This window comes from Callorhinus ursinus, unplaced genomic scaffold (genome assembly GCF_003265705.2).
Source record: "Callorhinus ursinus isolate GAN/ISIS: 27379988/994484 unplaced genomic scaffold, GSC_fseal_2.0 scaffold29, whole genome shotgun sequence".
Classification (NCBI taxonomy): Eukaryota; Metazoa; Chordata; class Mammalia; order Carnivora; family Otariidae; genus Callorhinus; species Callorhinus ursinus.
In genome coordinates, this window is record NW_027397091.1 from 16,964,192 (window position 1) to 16,984,345 (window position 20,154).

General features: G+C 43.0%; 1 protein-coding gene across 6 annotated transcripts in view; it reads left to right on the forward strand.

The window, feature by feature from the left end:
- The window catches only part of CFAP61 (cilia and flagella associated protein 61), a 301,246-nt gene that overhangs the window by 164,231 nt on the left and 116,861 nt on the right, over window positions 1–20,154 (forward strand). For all 6 annotated transcript variants that reach the window (XM_073878452.1, XM_025876823.2, XM_073878453.1 and 3 more), the window contains 2 exons: window positions 3,018–3,145; window positions 19,839–19,937. In XM_073878452.1, the coding sequence (XP_073734553.1) occupies window positions 3,018–3,145; window positions 19,839–19,937 (227 nt within the window). The remainder of the gene's footprint in view (window positions 1–3,017; window positions 3,146–19,838; window positions 19,938–20,154) is intronic.

Here is a 20,154-nt window from a genome sequence, read left to right on the forward strand (position 1 = left end):
AGAACACAGTATATGGTGGCACCCACAGATACCAGAATTAACTACTTTTCCCAAAAAATTCCTCCTTGACATATCTTGGGAAATTCTCATAGAACAGATTAGGGTGATACTTATTTGAAGAACAGACATTTTTTTCACCCAAACGATACATTCATCATTGTCATTTAGAAAATGTGTCAGCTTAAGGAGTTTTCAGTTGCATATAAAAGAAACAAACTGTCCTAAACAACCAAGGAAACGGGGTGGGCTGCGTTATTTTCCCCAGCTATTCCTCCCTCCCTGGGCTGTGCCCTTGCTGGGTGCCTTTGAGGTTCCTCCCATGACAGGTGAGTCTACTTCCCCATCTTGTGTGTGGTGGGCTCAGGCACATGACTTGCTTTGGCCAGGCTGACGAAGTATTGCTTATTCTCACTTTTTGCACTCTACCATTGCCATAAGCACATTCGCCAGCTATCTTTTATCAAAATGAAGATAAGAGACATGTGAGACCAAGTTGGAGCCATACCCAGCTGAAACCAGCCGTCAACAATATACTTCCAGCTGACCCAGGGGTGCATGAGTGAGAACAAATGACAACTGTTTTAAGCCAGTGCCTTTTTTGGTGGTTTGTTTTGCAGCACCACTGTGGCGATAGCTAACTGGTATTTGTCATTCATATAACTGAAGACTCCAAAGGTAGCATGGGCTTCAGATAGTTGGAAAGGAATTCCTATTCCACTTCTCTGTGATTCTCTTGAGGCCTCAGCCAGGATGGTTCCCTTCTTGGTGGAATGAGGACCATACCATTTCAGGTTTCACATCAATACCCCACTACTACCTAGAAGGCAAGAGGTTTCTCTTTTTCAACCATCATATAAAAGTCCTGGGCTTACTCTGGAAAACAGTATGGAGATCCCTCAAAAAGTTAAAAATAGAACTACCCTATCATCCAGCAATTGCACTATTAGGTATTTACCCGAAAGGATATAAAAATATAGATTCGAAAGGGGTACCTGCACCCTGATGTTTATAGCAGCATTATCAACAATAGCCAAACTGGAAAGGGCCCAAATGTCCATCGACTGATGAATGGATAACAAAGAAGTGGTGTATATATATAATGGAATATTATAGTAATATAATGGAATATTACTCAGCCATCAAAAAGAATGAAATCTTGCCATTCACCACGACATGGATGGAGCTAGATCGTATTATTCTAAGTGAAATAAGTCAATCAGAGAAAGAGAGATACCATATGATTTCACCCATATGTGGAATTTAAGAAACAAAACAGATGAACATATGGGAGGGGGGAAAAAAGAAAAAAAGAGAGAGGGAAACAAACCATAAGAGACTCTTAAAGACAGAGAACAAACTGAGGGGTGATGGTGGGGAGTGGGTGGGGGATGGGCTAGATGGGTGATGGGTATTAAGGAGGACACTAGATATAATGAGCACTAGGTGTTGTATGTAAGTAATAAATCCCTGAATTCTACTCCAGAGATCAACATTGCATGTATGTTAACTAACTAGAATTTAAATAACAATTTGGGGAAAAGGAAGTCCTAGGCTTCACACTGATTAGGCCAACACAGGTCATGTGTCTATCCTGAGCCAATTGTTGAGCAAGGAGGGTGGGATTATGTGACTTGGTTTATGTCAGTCAGAGTCCCCACTTAAAGATGGAGGCAAGCTCAATATCTTCCAAAATCCATGGTGTGCCTCATTAGAGGTAGGAACATGCTGAGAGGCATCAGCAGCATTCATTATGGAGAATATAAAATCTCCAAACATTACATTACTTTATTTGGGTCAAGACTGTTTCTACCTCCATATTGCTAGGCTAGCTAGAACTAGAGAGAAGGGATTTATCCTCTACATTTCACATGTTCCCTTGTAAATGGCAAAGCATGTGGCCATACCCATGCTACCTCAAACACCAGAATATGCTTTACATAGAACTTTACCATTAGCCCATTGGACTCCCAAACTCCTAGTAACTCAGGATTTTAAGAAAATACAAAATATTTTTGGTCTATTGGAATTGGAAGATCTCTGAGCTGTAGGATGAATTAATGCAAATGTGATGAGAATTTAACCGAGTTTGGTGCATTGGTGTGGATGTCATTCCACTGCCTTCTGGCCTCTGTTGTTTCTGATGAGAAGTCAGCTGCAATTCTTCCCAACACAGAGTAAGCATCAAATAAAAATGTGTGTTGAATTAGTGAATTAAAAATAGAACCATGGTCTTCTGACACAATCTAACATTCTTTCAAGAATACCCCACCATTGCTTTGTAAAACCTTCCTTTGTACCTTTACTGCTTCTACTGAAGCCTCTGCAGAAAAGTGACCCAAACAAATCAACTCAGATATGTTTTCCAAACATGGACATTAAAATGACCACCAGTTACTTTTTCTGCTTCTAAGAGTCCTCCCTGACCTCAGACCATCTACAAGATTCAATAACCCATATCATCTAACATGTTTTTGTCATTCAACTAAGGTTTGTCATTTTATGAATATTACTGAACCCCTGTGCGTGAGGCACTGTGTTAAGTAGTGTGATGGGTGCAGAAAGGAAAGAGTTAATACTTGTCTTAAATTACCCAACAATTGTAATCTAATTGTTGTTCAAGTTTTCAAGGTAATCTTGGCGAGAAGGACCTTTCATGAAACTCCAGATTCTCCAGGAGCAATTTGTCTGTCTTCTTGTGGGATTATTTTTATCTTATTGTTTCTAATCATAAAGGGCCTCAGTTCTATAGGAAACATCCATCAACAATAAGGCAAAAATGATGTAAACCAAGCATCTTGATGTGACCCAACCAGGTCTTAGGTATATTCCCATATTCTTACATTAATGTCTTAAAAATACCTTTCCATAAATGTCACCATGGCTATGCATGGGCACTGTTCAGTCTGATTTGCGGATAATGTCCTGGTTAAATAACTCTACATAATTGCCAGTCTGGGAGTGCAGACTCGGCTACATTTTCTTCAAGTCTCTCTTTTTCTTTTTATCTTTTATTCCAGTTGAGTTATGCTTTGAACCATACGAACAGAAAACTGACACTGGAACCTAAAATAACTGTGAATGCCAAGATTGTTGTGGTTGGTGCATCCAATGTTGGAATTTCCTTCCTAGAGACATTGGTATTTTGGTGAGTTATTTTATTTTATTTATTTCTTTGTTTTTAAAGGGGCTCTTCTCTTCTACACCTGAGATGGTTTTTTGAAAGAAAAGACCTGAGATTTTTTGTCACCCCACACACCCTACCTAGGTGGATTAATGAGTCAATGAAATATTCTAGACCAAGGGTTGGCAAACTATAGCCCCTGGGTCAAATGTGGCTTTCTACCTGCATTTGTAAATAAAGCTTTATTGGAACACAGTCACAGTTATTCATATGTTGTCTGTTTTCTTGCTACAATGGCAGATTTGAGAGGCTGTAACAGAGGCTGTTTAGCCTGCAGTGCCTAAAATATGTACATTCTGACCCTTTCCAGAAGTTTGCCAACCTCAATCTATACTAGTGTTTCCCTTGGCTGAATCATAAGAATCACCTAGAGCATTTGTTAAAGAGGTAGATTCCCAGCCCCAGCACCAGACATACAGAATCAGAAACTTCCAGGGATGGCTCTGGGACTCTATTTTAGTGGGTACTTCATATAATCAGGCAGGTTTGGGAACCAGTTTTGACATTGCATATCACAAATAGGCTTTCAGAAAGGCAGATGGGCCAGGACCTTTCTTTCAGTCCCCACATTTTGAGTACCGGGGAACAGAGGAAAATCCCACAGGGAAGACTGAGGCCCGCGCATCTCTCCAGTCTGTTCTGTTACCCTCATAGCACTAAATGGGTTTCCTTTCAGAGCCAATTTTCCTGATAGGGGATTCGCAAGGGTTCTCAGCTTCCCCTGAGTAGCTCTCCATCTGCTCACTGGATTTCATCCTCTCACTGACAGGAAGAGCCCTAGGTTATTGTCCCAGAACTTGGTCTGGCATCACCGCCACCTGACATGGAACTCTAGATGTGTTGCTTCGCTTCTCTCAGCCTTGGTTTCCTCATTTATTTATTTATTTTTTAAAGTCTCACAGATGTCTTAAAAGACCCTGGCTTTGGAGAACTACAGACTCCTGAATCAAAAGAGCCCAGTTTTTTCTAAATTTTTGCTCAGGATCACATGAGAAATTTTAGCTCCTGTTCAAAACTATAGGTGCTAAGGGATAAGCAGAAGATGGGAAAAAACAGCCTCCCTCCCCTAACTCCTTCAGAAGCTAACAAAGGTACCAGTCCAAGCGTGAGGTCTTGTGAGGGGTTAGACAAGGAAAGGGAGGGAGGAAATGACCCCTAACAGGTGTTTGTCCCTGGTTGATAAGGAGACGAGCTAACCCTACAGGGTTACTTTGCTCATTTGACATCACATTAACCAGATAAAGACTTTTTATTTTTTCACTTTCCAGCCAGTTTGTTCAATTATCCGGAACATACCCCTAGTTAATCAGAAATCAGTCACATGTCATTATTGAAATCAGCAACAGAGCTCACATGCTTTAAATATTGTAGTCAGTCTATAGCAATCTTTCATTGCAAGAAAGAAATAATGAGAAGCACCTGGGAATATCCATTTTCACATGTACACCACACTACAGTTTGAGGGCTCTCCTCGTTCTGAGGGCTCTCTTCTCTAAGACTCCAAGCAGCAAGTCATATGCGACCATTTCTGAATGATGAATTATCGGTGAAGACTTGTGAAATTATAGTAGTCAAGAAGTTAGCAAAAACAGGTCTGAAATCTTCGTTCACCTACATAGTCATTATGTCTTATTTTAAATGATTACATGAAGATATGTACATATAATTTTCTTTTTGTGGAATCAACTTAGATTTAATAAAGACAAGTAGAAATTTGGATATAAGTACTTGGTTGATTAAATTCCTCAATCAGACAGACCTTTTTAAAGCATTTTAAAGTACTTGTAGTTCTCTGTCATCATTATGCAGATTACAGACGCTAAAAATAGACTGGTATCAGTTTACGGATCTTGAATCCTTCACAGAGGAAATAGTTTTCTCATTATTTTCCCTAATTATTTTAAATTAGCAATCACCATAGTAACCTACTGCATATTTTACTTTACCAGCTTAACTGCTATCTGAACTAGATGTTATAAATGATTTGACCTGAAACGAAATGGAAATGATCACCAAACATTGACCCCCAGTGAGGATGAAACCCACATTTTGGAGGCAAGATTTAGAAAAATTGCCCTCCTGATGTTTCCGCATGGCCATATCAGACTCAGCTGGGGCACTCTGGTTCCCGGAAAGCCCACATGAGGCCCAGTGCAGCAACCTCTTTTTCCAGATAATCTGGTAATCCTGTCATCTGGTGACAAAACAGACAACTCTTTGTCCTCATATTATGTACATGCCAAAAAAATTACAAAGCATTTGTCCTCTTCAAAGGACACCAAAAGCAGTCCCTGCATAAGATCTCTTCTTCCCTTGTGACATCCTTCTTTCCTCAAGTGCTAAGATGCTACTGGAGCAGCTGAGAGGATTTGCCCTAAGTCATCAACTAATCCAGTAGGATGCAGCTCCATGGGAGGGGGAATAGTGAGGATGATGTTTTGATTTATTTATTTATTTTAGTGCAACATTCTATCTGGTCCTTAGCTGTTTGTTACCCATCCAGTTACATCTGCTTAGATGTTACACCTTCTTGTCTTTGGTTGTCAGGCCTATGAGTCACCCTGCATCTTCTTGTCCTTTCTAGGGCAAGGCCCCCTGCGCCCCTCAGTTCCCAGTGACATGTGTGACAGGTGTTTTCCGAGGGACACATACCAGCATCCCTTGGGGTGCTCCCGTCCTCCCAGTCCTATTCAGTCCTCCAGTGCTGGGCTCAAGAGTGGCAGCCTTGCTCTCAGAGCTTCCTGCAATCTCCATCCACCCTCCTGCGGCTCCTGACCAGCTGTTGGAGGTGCACGGTAATTCAGGGTCAGGGTGAGGCTCAGCTAATTTGTCCCTCCACCCCTCTCCCCCGGGGTCATGTGCATTTGTCTTCTGAGAGTGCTGTGTCCAAGAAACTCCGAGAAGAGCCGAGAAGGAAGTGTTTTTGGGTCCCACATCCCACCCTATGGCCAGTGTGGGCTCTGGCCACAGGCATCTTCTGGGCTTTCCCCATCACCTACCCTGCCAGGGCATGGGCTCCCATGGTGATCACCAGGAGCTGAGCAGGGAACCAACAACAGGCATGGAGTAAGGGCCAGGGGAGCTTTCTTGGGGGTAGGGATGAAGAGGAGGAAACCGCCGCTCATCCTGTGGTGTAGACAGCAGTGAATTGGAGGGGAAAGGTAGCTCCTAAGACATTTTATTATGAATCATCTAGGTTCTTTAGCATCCCAAGACATTTACATTATGGACCTGAACTATTTTTAAATTACGGTTCTCATGATTGATAGGTTCTGTTCATTTGGCTGTCCCGGCTTTTTGGGACTGAAAGTTCTTGGCTTGGACAGTATAAGTATTTCATATACATTATCCGTCTTGGTACTGTTAGTAATAAGACTTGTCTAAAACTCCAATCATGGGAAAGAGCAGAAAGAACTTGGGATCAGCCCCCCCCCCCCGCCGCCTGCTGCCAATCCGTGGTATGGCCTGTGCTCCTCACTGTGCTGAGAGGGTCACGGCAGGGACCCCCGTGGTCCTGCCAGCCTGAAGGTGCTTTCACCCTAGGGACTCCACCAATCCCATCTGAGGCCTAAAGGGAACTTTCTCGTCTTGGATCAACAGCCAGGACTGGAGGTGAGCATCTATCATCTGTCAAGGAAACACTGTTTCCCAAAGAAAAGCTTTGCAGTGAAGTCTGAAAACTCTTTTCAGAAAGCGGGATGCCCTTTCCCACAAAACTTTAGGAAATCATATTTTCACCAGTCGCTTCTCAGACCAAGTCCAGCTCTGCTGAACTCCCTGAATGTCATGCTTTGACTACTTCAGGCTTTCTGCTGAAGTACTCCAAAACCATTTTTTAAAGAGAAATATAGAAATGCTATGCCAAAAAAAGGAGCAGATGGGGCGCCTGGGTAGCTTCATTGGGTAAGTGTCCGACTCTTGATTTCTGCTCAGGTCATGATCTCAGGGTCGTGAGATCAAGCCCTGGGTCGGGCTCTGCCCTGGGTGTGGAGCCTGCTTAAGCTTGTCTCTCTCCTTCTTCCTCTGCCCCTCTCCTGCTCACATGCACTCTCTCTCCCTAAAAAATAAATAAATAGATAGATAGATAGATAGATAGATAGATAGATAGATAGATAGATAGATAAAGTCAGGAGCCAGGTGTATGAACTCATCTTCACGTTTTGCATCCTTTTTACTCACAGTGTGGCCTGTGGAGCGGCAGCAATATGACAGTCACCTGGGAGCTTGCTAGCAATGCAGAACCACAGGCCCTGCCCCAGGCAGTGTCCCAAGTAGAAAGCAGTTCCCTCCCCCACCCCCCCCCCCCCGCCACCGCCCTGCCAAGAATTACACAGAACAGCTCCTTTGCTCTCTCTTGGGCATGAACTCACTGAGCCGAAGCAGTTACGGGTTTATTCTGTTTCAGCTCGTGTGTCTCTATGCTTCTGTGCATTATACTATTTACTCCTAATTATGGAGCAGTTCCTTTTAATCCATTATTTTAAAATCCTTCCTAATTAAATCCTGAGGTAAAGAATCTCTCGAGGAGCCTGCAGTGGCATCCTGGGATGACAGTGACTGAAAGCAGCCCTGGGTGGTGTCCCGACGACCCTTTGTGTGCCTTAGAGAAACACGCGCTTGGATTCACAGAAAGCCCTGGTGGCTGCGAAGGGCCCAGGCTCCCCTTCCCTTCCACTTTCACCATGGGGAAGAGTTTTCTGGAAAAACCAACCGAATAATCTCATCGAGGGGGGAAGGAAGTCTCTGATTTTCTACCCAAACCTGAATCCCTCATCTGGTTGGGTGGGTTGCTCTCTACTAAGGAGAGCGTGGACCAGGGAGGGCACATCTGTGAAGCCGCAGTTGGGGCCGGATGACCGAACCTCCTGTCAGCGGGCCGCACATCCGGTGCAGCTGTGGGCTCTGGCAGCAGCCAGCCCAGCGCTTGTGGCTTAATTAGACTTTTTATCTCTACATTCGTCTGAGGACATCTGAAACCTTCAGTGTGGCCTGTCACTAATTAGGTGACTAATTAAATAGTTGGTGCTTACTTGCTGATCTCAGAGCTAAAGCCCCGAACAGGTTGGTGGTTGTCATTGTTCCGTACTGTCGGTCTCAGCCCCCTGAATGGGTGGCCATGTGCTCTCCCCGATTGTCCTTTTGATACCCGGGCCAACACAGCGCGGCAGCCTGGCCCGGGGCACGTGCGCTACTGTCCCCCGCTTTGCCTGGGGAGCAGGCAGAGATCACCAGGTCGCGTCTTGCCTCTTGTTATGTGAGCATCACAGTGGGACCTGTCAGGGGGCCCGCACCGAGGCTAGCTGTCTGGTGGCTGGGGTCAGGTGGGGGAGGGGAGGGGAGGGGCAGCCCTATGTGGAGCTCAGAGGCCCAGCCTTCCCAGGCAGAAAGCCTGACATTCTGCCACCAGAAGATAATGACCCAGACTCCCTGGTGTTGCTAATCACAATTGAGTTTCCTAATCTGATTCCAAGATTTAAATGTAATTAATGTTAAATGAAAAAAAAATCTTCATTTACTGAAATTGTCCATTCCTACTCATTTCAGGATAACTTTTCTTATCTCCTACTGCCCACTTTAGAGACTCCCGGAACAGAAGAAAAGCAACACTCTTTGAGCAATATTAGGTCTTTTAGGGGATAAGCTTATTTTCATTTTTTTTTGTGTGGGGTGTGTGTGTGTGTGATTCTTTGGGGTTAAGTAGGGAATGCGTTCTTCACCATCACACAAAGTACAAACCACATGTGTGGACTGAGTAATAGACTCACCCACCCTCCACCCTCAACTATCAGATCATTTTCAAATGACAATGTCAGCGCCTGTCTTGAGTTGTATTCCTTCAAAAGCTGAAAACAAAGAATTTGGGTGCAAGCAATTTAGTTGGGGGTGATCCCAGGAAATTACCTGAGACCGCAGGGTGATGAGCTGGGAAAGGGAGGGAAGTCAACAAAACCATTGGTCAGTGGGTTGCTGTGGGCAACTGAGACGTAATCCCATACTGGGGACCTCGAAGGAACACAATGCAGGGTGGCCCCTCTTCGCATGAGGGAGGTAGAGTATTTACCCACCAGTTAACATCCTCCTGGTCACATGGTCACCTTTGGCCGTTTTTGCAGCCTGTCCCTCCATCTCCCCTGGGCAGAGGATGCCCCCAGGCAGAGAGGGGCAGGAAGGCATCGGGGTGGAAGAACCTTTTGCAGGTGATGTGGGTAGGCTCCCTACCATGCCCATTTCTTTAGTTTGTTCTTTCTTTCTTAATATTCCATCGTCCTTTAGCGAAGCATGTGGGCAAAGATGAAGGCAGAGAAAAAGCGAGGCTAGATAAGGCTGTAGCAAAAGGATTTCATGGCCACCTTTCTTCCCAGGTGTTCTTGTAGCTCTGAAGAGACCCCAGGTATACCAGAAACCTTTGCTGGGAAAAGGAAACGGCCCTGAGGGACCAGTCTTGGCAAATACTTTATTTCTACCCTGGGACAGTGATAAGGTTAGATCAGTAGTTTTCAAATTGTGGTCTGTGGACCAGCACTTCCATATCACTTGGGGACCTGCTGGAGATGTGGATACTCAGGTGCTACCCTGTAAGGATCGAATCAGAAATGGGGAGGGAGCAGGGGGCAGGGATCTGTGTTCTCACACCCCTCTAGGGGGCAGGGTGCAAGAACCACTGAGTTAGGGTGTAGTGGAGAGTGTTGGTGTTCTGCCATGACTGATGGGGCCCAGGAAAATCATCCAACATCTGTGAACCTTACTATCCTCACCTGTACTACAGGGAGAGAATCCAGAATCTCTCCTCCTCAGTGGCACGGGGGTTAAAACAGGTGATACATGCAAAGCATCTGGAAAAGCCTAGCACTCAAAACTTACTAGATTGACACTGCCCCACTAATTAAATCTGCATATCTAGTTCCCTTGTGGCAGCCTTGCATTGTCTCTCATATGAGGGAAGAGACTGGGGAGGTAGAGCCTTAATATGGAAGATGCTTTCTTCCCCAAGGATTAGGGATGAATCACAGGTGTTTCCTGCCAGCATGTGTGTCTGTTCCTTGCAAGAGTTCCTGGTCTGGCAAAGACCTTCTCTTGCGGTTCAGTTAAAATGGCCACCAACTCTGGTTTAAGATCACGAGGACCAAGCAAGCTGACCAACACTCTGGGGTGTTTCCATTTTGCAAAGCTGCTTGACTATGGAGAAAACTGGAGTTGTGCCCTGTTCTTTTAGCCGTCTACCCAGACTCTGGAATGTATAAATCCCTTATGCACCAAAGACTGTCATGGTCATAAGGGCCACATCTCTGGCTCCCACTGATCATCACTGCTTTATGGGCTGCCAATGGATGTTTCTTAGGCCTTTTCGTGATACTTGAATGCTTTGCAAACCTTAATCTGGACATATTTTGGATCCTCTATTCTGCCACTAACCTCAAGTTTGTTATGTAAGTCTTGGGGGCTCTGAGTGCACCCCCACACCCCAAATCCAGGAGTTCCCTTAAATTAAAAAAAAAACAAGGCTAAGACAGAAATTTCAGTCTTTACTTATATGTCTCAAATACTTAATGGGATCAAATACTTCCTTCATTAAAACATATTAAACTCCCACCCACTTTTCTTAAGCACCTAAAACCCCTGGGAGCCTCTCATTTTTCTGTGCCTAAACAGTAGTTCTCAAAATGGACCACCAACATGGACATTATTTGGGAACTTGTTAGAAATACAAATTCTCAGGTCTCACCCCAGACCTACTGTATCAGAAACTTGGAGAATGGGGCCCAGAGATCTCTGTTTATTTAAACAAGTCCTCTAGGGAGTTACTTGGACATCAGTGGCACTGGGCAATACTATCTGTCTCCATCCTACTGTCCCCAACTTTCTCATTTGCAGCCTCACTCCTCAAAAGACAATGGATACCATACACTCCCAGTCACACCTCCCTGACAAGCCTCAGCTCAGAATCCACTAGTCACTTTCTTGCTTCCCCATAACACCCACCATTTGAATTGTGTTGACCGGGTGCAAGCAATTAGAAGTGGCTATGAGCACTTTGAGGGAATAAGGAGGTGTCAGACGGGCACTTCCCTTATACCATTTGATATTGGGTAGGAATTTGGAGGAGAGGCCTGGAAACCCCGGGAATGGTCCTTCTGTAGGCGCGCCGGGTTGCCATCCCCTCTGGACAATTGGAGCACTTGGAGCCACTGTGTGAGACCCAGACCAGACAAGGCCAGCTACTGGGCACATGGCCTCTGGAGACCATGTTGATCTCTAACCGGAGTTCTCCGAAGAGCATTTCTTTCAAAGGGATAACCAGAATCTTCCCAATATACCAACATAGTAAGGCACTTGAGCTTAAAAAAAAAAAAAAAAACGACACAAATAAACCTTGAATTTCCTTGTATTTTAAGAACTTGTGATGAAGAAAAATGTTGTGATCAGCTTCCTAGACATGAGGTTAATGTTGAGTAACTTTTTCTATAAGCAACAGATTGTGAAAATTCCAGACTCAACAGCTCTGTACATCAGAGCTACTTGTGGGGGTGCAGGTGGAGTTGGAGGTGATAGTTTTAAAAAGTTTCCTGGGCCCCCATTCATGTAGCTATAATTCCCAGGCTAGGGTGGGTCCTAGGAATCTGTATCTTTAAGACTCCCCATGTAACTCTGACATGCACCCTGGTATTATAACCATTTATGTAGATATTTCCTCAAAACTGGCAGTCTTATCCATAAGGAAACCTATTTCCCCCTGTAATTGCTCGTTGTAATTAACCTGTTTTTATGAGCTTGTTTTCCAAACCACATTTTCTAATTCTCAACAAATCATATAACTTCTAGGTCATATCATTACTTCAGGGCTTACCAGGCATAATTATTAACTTATCATTAAACATGACATAGCTGAAGTCATTACCCCATTATCATTGTACTTACATGCTAAATTGGACCTAGTAGAAAGCATTTCATATACTTCATGCTTAAACTATCACCATTAAGAATAAAGGTCCACAAGATCTATCTGCCAAGCATGGGGAAACATGCCCCTATGGTGTTAATAAAGCCTTGTATCCACCAACATTTGCCCCAAACATAAAACCAGTCCTCATCCCCACCCCCATGCCTGCAGAAGTGATCTCACTCACTGTTGAATCCCCACAATGCTTTATTCCAGTCTTAGGGACCTGACTGATTGGTGTCTTACATTTTGCCATCTCTTGTGTGCAAAGGCTTTCCAGCTGGTTTTTGTAACTGCCATCTTGGTATTACATCTTGTATATGCTCCATGTATATAAAAATACGTTCAAAGTATAAATGTATAACATTTTTACTTCATATATATATAATCATTTCCCATACATTATAAAGCAAAATTCAATTTCATCTTAGTTTGTTTTGCCAGAACTTCCAAATTTTATTCTTCTTTGTTCAATGACCATTTCAAACATTACATTCGTTTTCATTTTTTCAGTAAGGTTTATGTTTTACTTTTATGCAGAGATACACAGTTATTCATCTGAGATCCTGAATCCCCAGACCTTCCCCCTAGTCCCTTACCCCGGGCACCACCCGTCTCTCCTGATGGGTCCCTGGAGAATTCACAGAGCACCTACGTTACTCCAGGCAGGCGCCCAGACCTTATTGTTGGCTTCAGTGTTGATTCTAGATTCGTTGTCCCAGGACACAAGCCTGGACTCAGGCAGATTTAAGAGACTTGCTGCTTGGTCCTTTTCTCCAGGCCCCATGATGGTTCCTAGGGCGTGGGAGGGGGGGATCTTCCATGAATAGGAGAGCCACACAAGATGGCACCCAAGAGAAGAGAGAAAAAGGGTTAGGAGAGAGCTTTGAACTTCTTCCTCACCCCATGAACACTCCACCCACTTTTAGAAGGGCTCCGAATCCTTAACCACACACTCTTTGGGTCTCTCTTTCTTTGGTCTCCCCCTGGAGGTCCGAGTGTGCCATTACTGACAGCTGGGTGACCATCGATGCAGGAGCTGTGCTGTTTTTACTAACACAACAAAAATGAAGGAGCCAAGGACCTTGTCCAAAAAAAATCTCTTTTGGTGATCTAAACAAAATAAAATTGCCAAAGAAAGTCAAAAAAATTTTTCAGGGAAAAATGGGTAGATTCTCTTAATAAATGTATCATAAATATTTTGACTTGTTTTGCCTTATATTTTTCTTTTGGTATTGGAAGTTCACATAACTCCCAACTTTTAAGTTCCATCTGTAGCGTTTCACCATGAATTTTGTGACACTGCGTGAATATCATTAAGACTGAATTAGATCTGAGTTATTCTTTGACTCCTTAAATAAGCAGTTAGGTTAGATACCTGTCTTGAGCTAGGATTTACTATAATTTGGCAAACATTTGGTCATTGTTGTGAACAATTCAGAAAGCAGAGATTTTAGTAAATTAAATGGTAACATTTAGATTGATGTGAGATGATTATTTTCTTTCTGCATTATCTATTTATTCAAATAAAAGCATTAATGAAAGCAGTTAATTAAATCACTGGCTTTGGTTGCCCTTGCTATGCCAAAAAAAAAAAAAACAGGAAAAATTTAAAAATAAAAATAATAAGCATTCACTTGGCAGGCTGACAGGTTTCTATTGCCCAGAAGGGTAAGCAACATGAAAAGTTTTATGTTTCTTTTATCGTGTTCACAATAAATTGGCAATGAGACCCTCTTTATTTGAAGGATAAGGATGTTTAGACCTAATTTTGTAGCTGTCCTCCTGAAGCATGGAATGAAATGCAATACCTTTTACTTATTTCCCTGGATACTCTAATCCCTCCCTGCTTTACAAGTATCTTTGAGCTGTTCCTCCCCTTGTATCCACAGCAACATAAAATCCCCACTGGAATTATCTGCTGTGAAAATGCAGGTGCACTTGTTTAATGTTTCATTGGCTTGAGCACTTAACTTGAACTTTTTAAAAATTTTTTTCCATGACATCGTGACCTTTGATTTTGGAGTAGAAGGCTCACAGTGTTGTTAGATATTGTTTATGTACATGAAGCCAACACCATTAGATCTGAGAACCGTGTTTTCTCTGTGGTCCTGCTGTTCCTGCCATTTTGTCTACTGTGTGTCCAAATTCAAGATGTACCCTGTGACTCACTGCTCTGTTTGCAGGAACTTTTAAAATATTCATTGGTTATCAAATTAAAAGTCTGAAACATTTGTTCTCCATATTTCATCCTCAGAAGAGCTAAAATCTACTAAAATTGTACATTATAAACTTTATTATTTTGGAACAATATTTTTATTATTTTTTAAAGATTTTATTTACTTATTTGACAGAAAGAGAGAGAACACAGCAGGGAGAGCGGCAGGCAGAGAGAGAGGGAGAAGCAGGCTTCCCGCTGAGCGGGGAGCCCAAGGTGGGCCTCGACCCCAGGACCCTGGGATCATGACCTGAGCAGAAGGCAGATGCTTAACTGACTGAGCAATATTTTTAGATAGTTATCAATTTAAGAAATTAAATACTTGGATATTTCTGAATCAGATTAAAAATTAAATTAAAAAAATACAAGGTTGGAGAAAAATGTGGACACATTCATATAAAGGCATGAAAGAGGCAGGGAACCTTCACTAAATGAACAAAAAGGTTAATGAGGTTAGGTTAGGCCCTGATATAAGGGCCTTACCTACCATGCTTATGCATTTGAACTTAATGTTTTAAAGTATTTTATTTAAAATTGTTATTTATTGCAAATGTTCTATGCAGCAGGCAATATTCTAAACATTTTTACAGACACTCTCATGTAATCCTCACAGCACCCCTATAAGGCATTAGGTTCTATTATTCCCATTTTAGAGATTAGGAAACTGAGCCACAAAGAGGTTAAATAAGTTGCCACTTTCCCAAGGTCAAAAGGCTAGAAAGTACTGGAGCCTGGGGTCCAACTGAGGCAATCTGACGCTTGAGCCCATGGTCTTAGCCACTCTGCTCTGCTGCGATCAAAGTGGTGAGCAAATGTGGAAACGTAAAACCAGGAACGATTGAGATTTGATTTAATTTAAAAAGAGGTTTCCAATGGCTGTGTGGAAGATGGGCAGGAGAGAGGGAGACTCGTGCCAGAGAAACTCACCTGAGACTTTCTCTAGGCAAGAAGGTGAGCCACGGCAATGTGTCCCAGGAATGTCGGGCAGAGTGCATTCAAGACATTTGGACCAGGTAAAAGTGCCTGGACATGGTGACCAGTTGTGGAAAGTGAGAAAGAGGGGAGGAGTCTGAAGTTGACTCTCCAATCCCTAACTTGAGAGATGGTTAGTTGCTCATGCCTTTGATGGAGATGAAGGAGCAACGGAATGGGGCTCCAAAAACCTGTGTTTGGACACATACTGAATTTGGAATGCCTATGGAACAGTCCCATTAGGACTGGTAGGCATTTGGAAATTGGGTTTCAAGCTCAGAAGGAAGCTATAGTGTAGGTATGTAACAGGAAGTCATGGTGGTAGGTAGCATGGCCCAGGAAGCAGGCATGAAGACTGGGAAGCTCGTGAGCAGGGATAGATGGGCAAAGGAGGAGGACCTGGTGCAAAAAACAATCCTAGAAGAGAACCTTAAGATAATGTTGTCCCAACCCTCCTACACTGTTGGTGGGAATGCAAGCTGGTGCAACCCCTCTGGAAAACAGTATGGAGGTTTCTCAAACAGTTGAAATTAGAGCTACCGTTCGATCCAGCAATTGCACTACTGGGTATTTACCACAAAGATACAAATGTAGGGACCCGAAGGGGTACATGTACCCCAATGTTTATAGCAGCAATGTCCACAATAGCCAAACTGTGGAAAGAGCCAAGATGCCCATCGACAGATGAATGGATAAAGAAGAAGTGGTATATATACACAATGGAATATTATGCAGCCATCAAAAGGAATGAGATCTTGCCATTTGCAACGACGTGGATGGAACTGGAGGGTGTTATGCTGAGTGAAATAAGTCAATCAGAGAAAGACATGTATCACATGACCTCACTGATATGAGGAATTCTTAATCTCAGGAAACAAACTGAGTGTTACTGGAGTGGTTGGGGGTGGGAGGGATGGGATGGCTGGGTGATAGACATTGGGGAGGGTATGTGCTATGGTGAGCGCTGTGAATTGTGCAAGACTGTTGAATCACAGATCTGTACTTCTGAAACAAATAACGCAACATATTTTAAGAAAAAAGGAAAAGAAGAAGATAACAGGAGAGGAAGAAAAGGGGAGTATGTCAGAGGGGGAGACGAACCATGAGAGATGATGGACTCTGAAAAACTGAGGGTTCTAGAGGGTAGGGGGGTGGGGGGATGGGTTAGCCTGGTGATGGGTATTGAGGAGGGCACGTTTTGCATGGTGCACTGGGTGTTATGAACAAACAATGAATCATGGAACACTGCATCAAAAACTAATGATGTAATATATGGTGATTAACATAACAATAAAAAAAATTTAAAAAAAAATTAAGATAATGTTGTCCCAGACAGCATGTTCTATAGCTGCAGCTTTTGGCTGGGGTCTCTGTCATCGCTCCCACCGTCCCTGTTTCCTCCATTCACATCAGGAATAGCATCCTATACTTGTGAGTTCCTGGATGACTCCCCATCCCCTTCCGGTTCCTAGAACCCTGCACACACCCTTGCCTCTGTTCATTTGAACCCCGTGGAGTTAGCTACCTATTACCTGCCTGGACCCTGACTGATAGAAGGATCTTCCCCCATGCCCACCTATCCTTCTTTCATGAGTCAGCATGAGTAGAGATTTCTAGTTGCCTCCCAGTATGTATGCTGCACTTTGTTCCTGGTAACAGAACCTTGGGCAATGTGGTTTTTGAAAAACCACATTTTCCAGGTTCCCTTTCTGCCCCATGTTTCTGTTCTGCCACATTGGTCTACCACAATTTCCAAATGCCTAGGCTCTATCACTGAGTTTCGGCAATGTAAGCAGAAATATCACGTGAGACTTTTAGTCTCTTCTTAATGGGCAGCCCTTTCCACCCATTCCTCCTTCCTTCTGCCTATAACGTGGATATGGGATGTGATGTCTGGAGCTCCAGGAACCACCTTGGGCCTGAGGGGACCTTGAGAATGGAAGTCATCTTCCATTGAGAAACAGAGAAGCAGGGCCATGGACCCTGTTGACTGCATGATTCCACCTTATCAGCACGTACTGGTTACTTCCAGGTTTATTAAGTACAGTTGTAAGAAAAGTGTGCTGATATAGAAATAGGGAGAGATAGGGGAAGAACATGAAGAAGAGACAGGGTTAATGGGGAGAACCTGTCTTCTGAATTAGGGGGAATAGAAGAATGCTCTTGTCGATGTTACTGGAGGTAACAAGAAGGGAAATGGGGTTGGGGGGAGCCTGGTGGCTGGTCTCTGTTTTCTTTATGATGTGGGAGATGTACTCACTTGAGAATGAGGAAAGGGGACCAGAGGGAGAACAAAAAAGGCTAAAGTAGTGACCTTGGGGACTGGATAAAGGACCAGAGCAGCCACAGTGAAGAAGGCAAGAGGAATTTAGCTAAGGTGAAAGAAAAGGAGTGGAAAACTGGTGCCCTTATAGATAAAAATCCAGACAATGCCCCCCCACTCAAAATCTTTTGGAGAAGTCCTTAATTGCACAATTGCATAATTCAGTATATTGCAGTGTGGCAATTTGGCAATTTAGGAGTCATTTGATCCATGTTGTGAGATCATTCAAATTATTCAGTGCCAGAGGGATTGTTTTTGTAGTAAAAGATATAGCTGGATAATTACTAAGCCGCCTGTTCACATAGAGCTGTAAAAACGGCCTGTATATAACTGTATTATTAATCCAGCATAAACCACATTTCCATCACATAGGCACCAAAGCCAAAACAAATTTTAACTTCATTTGGGCATAAACACGTATTATTATTTGCATTTTCTGTTAAATGGAACTAGATTAAAGACCTGTCATCAGTGTGCATTTGCAGACTGGCAGCCCTAAGTAGCTGGGGTTAATTGTGACCTTTATGTTATTTGAACATATTCAAAAATTTTATTCTTATTATTAGAGGATAAAATGTGCTTGGTTTTCTTTGTATCAAATAGGAATATTCATTCTTAAATGACACGCATCCTTAGAGACTCAGAACACAACCTTTCATAATATTTAGCTATTTTTAAATGTCAGGTGCAGTTGAGTTTTATTACATTGCTGGCCTGTGCCATTACCAAAAGTCTCCTGTTTTTAGTGGTACTTAACAGATTGTCAGTAAATTGATAGCATTTCCACGTTTGGAAAATTTCCAATTTCTTCATGGGAAAGGAGGGCAGGTTTTCCCTTGAACCTGGTGAAGGTTTCTTTCTTGGCATTTGGTTGGTTTAAGGGGAGGTGTGAACTCAGAAGAGATTTTAGAGAGAAATATCTTTCTCACCATCCTATGAAAAGATCAACTCACCCATAAAATTTTCCTGACTTGAGCTGGAGGGCAAATTTGCAGCAAGAGTATTTTAATACATAAGGGGAAATATGGAGTGAGTCTTGAGCATGTCAGTCCTTTAGCAGCCTCTGCTTACGTGCTTGCGTTGTGCTACCCAACATCGCTCACAGGACTGGTTAGAGGACAGCCAGGTGAGTGCAGAGGGCACTGCTGGGGGTCAGAAGAGACATGGCTCTCACCTCCAGTCCTGCTGCCCATGAGCTTCGGGACCGTGAACAAATTACCTGGTATTTCCAACCTTGATTTTCCTCTGTATGAAATGCAGATAATAACAACCTGCCCCCTGCCTCTGGCACAAACTGCCTTGAAGATTAATCTCTATGATAATGTCCATGAACGTGTCTCAGGCCCTGGAAAATCTGATGCAAATATAAAGCAGTTTTGCTTCTAAAAGCAAACTTCTAGAATTTTCTCCTAGGTGATATTTTGGTATCTGATTTCAGTAATTGATATATATATATTTTATTATTTTCATATATATATATCTTTTGTAGTAAATGCAAGGTGTGCCATATATATATATGTATATATACATGAAAATAATAAAGTTAATGTTGACCAGGGATTGGATGATCTTTGGATCCTTGTCAATAGCTTGGTGTCTACAGGACAATGGAGACAGAGGTTAGGTTGAGAAGATGCTGGAGCCAGACAGCCTGGGTTCATGCCCTGCCTTCAGACTCTCCTGCTGTATAGTCTTGAGCACATCACTTTGCCTCAGTTCCACATAATAAATAGGGATATTTTTACTGACCTCATGGTATTGCTGCTTCGAGGACCAAATGAGGGATGCCCAAAGCACTTGATGGTAAGCATTCAGAAGGTGTCAGCTATGGTGGTTGTGATCCCAAGCAATTCTTAGAAGTAGTCTGAAATTTGAACTGTGCATTAGTTTATATTCAGTTTTCCTCCCTCCTCCCAATGTTGGGCTTTATTTTGCTTCACTTGGAGAAGCAAATTTTTAAAAAATTAAATGGTACTTGGCATGACAGTACTGTAGCTTCGGGAAGTTTCGGCAGTCAGCTGCTCCAGAGTCATCTTCCTTCTTTCATTGAAATGGTCGGTTCTGTTGGAAGGTTTGTGCAAAAAGAGTTGCTGAAAAGAAAAGTGGGACAATTGGATGACACATGAAATAAGGTTAAATGGAATTATAATAATTCACCAAGTCCAGCTTTACCTCCTTTTTTATGTGTTCTTTTCTCTCTCCTTAGCTCTCACCTGAAGTTTAGTAATCTCACCCTGATTTCAACCCATGGACTCCCTGGAAAAAAGCTTCTGGGCACTGAACAAAGGAAGTTTTTAGCAAGCGAGTAAGAATTCCATTTGCTTTTTCATTCTGAGGCCTAAATGTCCTCATTTGTGTGGACAATTCAGTTGACCCTTGAACGACACAGGGGTTATAGGGGCGCTGACCCCCATGCAGTCCAAAATCTGCATGCAACTTTTGACTCCCCTAAATCTTAACCAGTAATATCCTAGTGTTGACCAGAAGCCTTACCGATAGCATAAGCAGTCGATTATTTTGTA